The 4,594-nt window shown below is 39.2% G+C and overlaps 1 protein-coding gene across 1 annotated transcript in view; it reads left to right on the top strand.

Moving 5' to 3' along the window:
- The window catches only part of EPHA4 (EPH receptor A4), a 152,874-nt gene that overhangs the window by 131,805 nt on the left and 16,475 nt on the right, over positions 1 to 4,594 (top strand). The window contains exons 12-13 of the mRNA XM_077748712.1: positions 2,571 to 2,632; positions 3,086 to 3,295. Coding sequence (XP_077604838.1) covers positions 2,571 to 2,632; positions 3,086 to 3,295 — 272 coding nt within the window. The remainder of the gene's footprint in view (positions 1 to 2,570; positions 2,633 to 3,085; positions 3,296 to 4,594) is intronic.

Here is a 4,594-nt window from a genome sequence, read left to right as displayed (position 1 = left end):
CCCCCACTCCACCCCCCCACCCCCACCGCATCCCTGCCTTTTCCAGGGGAGGAGCTACCTCCCATCTTTGAGGCCAGCTGAGCCCCTTTTTATAAGTGCCTCTGCTTATGGAGACATTCATCTTTATTTCTCTTGGAGAGCCTATAAAGATGCTGACAAATGGATACTTTTAACAAACAGAAGAAGGAATGTAGAAAAATCGTGAAGACCTGCCAACAGTCAGAGGAGGGAGGTGTGAGGGCACAAAGGTGATGTGGAACCGTGTGAATTCATGACCAGCAGTTACTTGAATAACTTTTTAAACTGATGGGGAGATGATACCTTCTCTCCACCACCTCCCCCCTTTCTTTTGGATCTTCTACTCTCTTGTCTACACCTCCAGAGTGATCTGGTGAAATAGAAGTGGGTGTTAATGCAAGAGAGTCCACTTTTCTCATTGGTTGACAAAGTATCTTTTGATTGAGTTGGGTTAATTATAGCTCATTTAGATGCATCTGTTCTGTCTGTGGCCACAGAGGTAGAGGGTAAATGAAACTGAAACAAAGAGCTTCAGGGCACCTGCGTGGCCCAGTGAGTTAGGCAGCGACTCTTGATTTCGGCTCAGGTCATGACCTCAGGGCTTGTGAGATCGAGCCCCACACCAGGTTCAAGGGCAGAACCTGCTTGGGATTCTCTCTCTCTCTCTTCCCACAACAACCATTCTCTCTCTCTCTCTCTCTCTCTCTCTCTCTCTCTTTCTCTCTGCCAGAGTAAATTCATAAAATTAATTTATTACAAATTTATTTAATAATTTATAAAATTAAATGAAATTAATAAATCAAAGAGCTTTCTATTTATTATATTGAGGGAAGACAGAAAAGGTGTACAGAGACTACCCCCTCCAGCCGACGGGAAAGACCAGAATTGGTTTTCCTCACCCTTTGATCTACCCCACAACTTCGCTTTTTCTGCCAGCTTCCATTCATCCCTGAAAATAAATTCTGCATGTTATTGTTTCCTCATTCAAAACTTTTGCCTCAGAAAGATTCCTTAGACATGACACCACAAACACAATTTAAAAAAATAGATTGGGTTTCCTGGATGACTCGGTTTCGTCTCAGGTCATGATCTCAGGGTTGGTGAGTTATGAGCCCATCAGGCTCTGCATTGTGAGGAACTTGCAGGGGATTCTCTCTCTCTCTCTCTCCCTCTTTCCCTGCCCCTTCTCCCTTCTGTCTCACTCTCAAAATAAGTAAGTAAACTTTAAAATAAAAACATTAAAAATAAATAAATAGATGATTTTAAAAGATGGTAACTCGGACTATCTTGAGATTGAAAATTTCTGTTCTTTTCTAATGTTTGCCTCTGAAATAAAGACATTTCCCCGCATCAGAACAGAGACTATTCTGGGTGAGAAAGTTATTCTTTTAGGATAATTATAGGAACTTTTCAGCAGTGACCGACCCCAGTCCATTTTCCCTGACTGAATATCTGAGTCTGAACAGTCCACAAGTACAGCAGTGAAAGTGAATATTTTTGATTTATCCAACTAGCATTTTGTTTTCCTCGCAGGGAATCTTTTATATTCTCTTTGCTTTAACATTTCCCTTATAAAATAATGAGGATTTACATCCTCACCCCATTTCCCTCCCACAAATAACCACTTAAATAGAAGGAGGTTCAGATCTTGGGTCCATTGTCAGCCATTAAGAAACTAAAGAATGGTCCTTCTTTCCTAAGTTCCTCAGAAAGAAAACTAAAGTAAAATAAAACTATTGTTTCCCCCTCTCCTCCCAAACCTTAAAATCATTTTTTTTCTCTTTGCTTCAAAAAAAAAAAACAAAAACAAAAACAAAAAACAGGTGAGGGGGGAGCAAGAATTTCTAGTACTGAACTAACCTGGTGTCTCTGATGAAAAAATTTCCTGAAACTTTTCTCTGATTTTTGTTGTTTGCTGTTGCTGAAGCTGTCCGCTTAAAGGAGCAAATAGGCTAACTTTTTTTATAGATAGGAAAGGGAAAAGAAAGGACATATCTCCGGATGTGAGTAAGGGGGTGGGGGCAGGGTTAATATTGCACATTCTTGAGCTTTAAGATGTGTCTGAGTAATGAAATGTCCTGTTCAGTTACTGCTCCCAGAACCTTGGGTTTCTCTAAATAAGTAAAAAAGTTTCTCTGCCCATTGATTCCTTTAGCATGACACAAGTGGCTCTTCTGGGGACAAAATAAATTAATTATCCTAAAGATTTTTTTTTCTCCTTTACGCAGGTCTGCCCGTTTATCTCCCTCCCCTTTTGCTTGAGAGAGCAATTATCCATTCATGTGCTCCCTGGATACCGGAGGCCACTTTAGTTAAAGACCTTGTCAACAAGCCACCCAAAGGGTTAACCTTCCAGATGGAATTTAAACGTACCCGTCCTCTTAATATTTCATTCCTAGCTCCCCACAGCTGAGGCATAAGCTTGGCTTGTTTTAATTAAATTAGATCGCACAAGACAGGTGTCTTGGCAGTAAAATTGTGCACAGCCCATTTTTATCTCATTAACTGCAGTGCTCATCAAGGGTTTGTGTTTTTCTTTCTGAAAACTCTAGGTAAACCAGTAATGATCATAACAGAGTACATGGAGAATGGCTCCTTGGATGCATTCCTCAGGGTACGTGACTACTTTATATTAAACCCAAGAATGTTGGTATTTAGAAAACTCTAACGGACTCCTTATGTCCATTCTGTCTAGTTGTATTCATGGAATCTTTTAACGGGGCAAGGGAAGAAGAGGAGAAATAGAGAATGATGTGATTTTTAAAGGCTATTAAATAATCCATGTGCAATGAGGGTGGTATTTGATTTATTCTTGCATTGTGGGGCTGTTTGAGCCATAGATTCATTACAATTGGATAATTTCCATCTACCGCAGGAAGCAAACCCAGTCCTTAGGATACACTCTACTAGTGAATTAGTGACTTTGGTCAGAAAGGTCCGGAAATAGTGTTGCGTTTCATTGCATACTTTGTACAGAAATCAAAAAAGATCCAAGTAATAAATGCTTTGGTGCAAATTAATTTGGCCTAATGCTAATTAGGTTTTTCTTCATTCCTTTCCTATGCAGAAGAACGATGGCAGATTTACTGTCATTCAGCTGGTGGGCATGCTTCGTGGCATCGGGTCTGGGATGAAGTATTTATCAGATATGAGCTATGTGCACCGAGATCTGGCTGCACGGAACATTCTGGTAAATAGCAACTTGGTCTGCAAAGTGTCTGATTTTGGCATGTCCCGAGTACTTGAGGATGATCCGGAAGCAGCTTATACCACCAGGGTAAGGAGGATTTGTGACCTCCGGGCTTTGACTCTGATGTAACTGTTCCTCTTTTCTCACTTTGATGTTTAAGCCCTTTGTGATTTTCTAAGTTTCCTCATTCTTCAGAACCTCTTCATCTCCATGCTTTCATTTTTAAGCCGTATTTCTGAGAGAGATTTTTAAAGTGCCTTAAGATGTGTGACTACTTTAAAAACTACAAGCTAGAGTTTTACTAATTATTGTATTTTTTTACACTTAATTTTTCTTCTTTTCCTTCCTTCCTTCCCTCCTTCCTTCCTTCCTGTTTTAGATTTTCTATTTGGTTCTTTTCTATTACTAAAAAGTTTTCTTATTTTAAACAAGACAGAGCAATGTTTCTAGTTGGTTGGCCACTGAGTCTGAGGGTGTGTATACAGGAATTATAAATCATTTACACTGTGCAAGGATTTTTCAAATTTAATGGCCTTCATTTTACTCCTGGTAGATAAGCCGGATTAGGGCACAGTTAAGAGTTATCAGTCTACAGTTAATGGCTCTACTATCTTAGCTGGACAATCTGAATATAAGATACTAATGGAATAAACAGAATCCTAAAAGTTTTTGGCCATTAAGGCTGGCACTGCTGAAATCAACAGAAAGCAGATAGTTACCGTCCATTTTCCTCCTTTGATGCTCATTTTGCATTTACAGTCCTAAGCATTGTTTTTGTTTGGTTGGTTGGTTGGTGGTGGGTGGGTTGTTTTTTCTTTTCCTTGTAGTGTTCAATGGCTTTGGCTCTAGTTTTGATTCTTACACATGTATCCACTTTTGAATTCTAAGTCCATTCATGTCGGAAAGGATGCATCTTTGTGAATGCTAAAGATCTTGTATTTTTTCCCCAGTGTTTGGAGAGGAAAGTTAAAGGGGCTTCTAGAATGATACATTTACATAGATTAAACCTTAGCCAAATAGTTACGGAAAGTGGAAGGCAGCACAAGTGTCCTTCTGTATGGAACAAGTAGAAATGTATCACACTGGGTTTTCAGAGTAAACTGCAGTGTATCAATGTAATTTCTAGTACTATTTATTGTCTTGCTTAGTAGCCGTAGTAAAACAAGCCTTCAAATGATATTCTCTTGAACAGCTTACAGGTCTGAATTCAAGTTGTATTAATTTCCCCAGATGGAGCCTTAGGAAATTTGAAACTCAATTAAAAACACCTTTCATGTAAACATAACCAAACAATAGACATTTGAGGCAATGAAAATAAAAACAAGCAGCAATTTTAACATTTCCTGGGTAATATTCGGTTCTTTTGCCATGTTTGCAGGTCACCTC

This window comes from Crocuta crocuta, unplaced genomic scaffold (genome assembly GCF_008692635.1).
Source record: "Crocuta crocuta isolate KB4526 unplaced genomic scaffold, BGI_CrCroc_1.0 scaffold229, whole genome shotgun sequence".
Classification (NCBI taxonomy): domain Eukaryota; kingdom Metazoa; phylum Chordata; class Mammalia; order Carnivora; family Hyaenidae; genus Crocuta; species Crocuta crocuta.
This window is presented reverse-complemented; position numbering and strand designations above follow the sequence as displayed.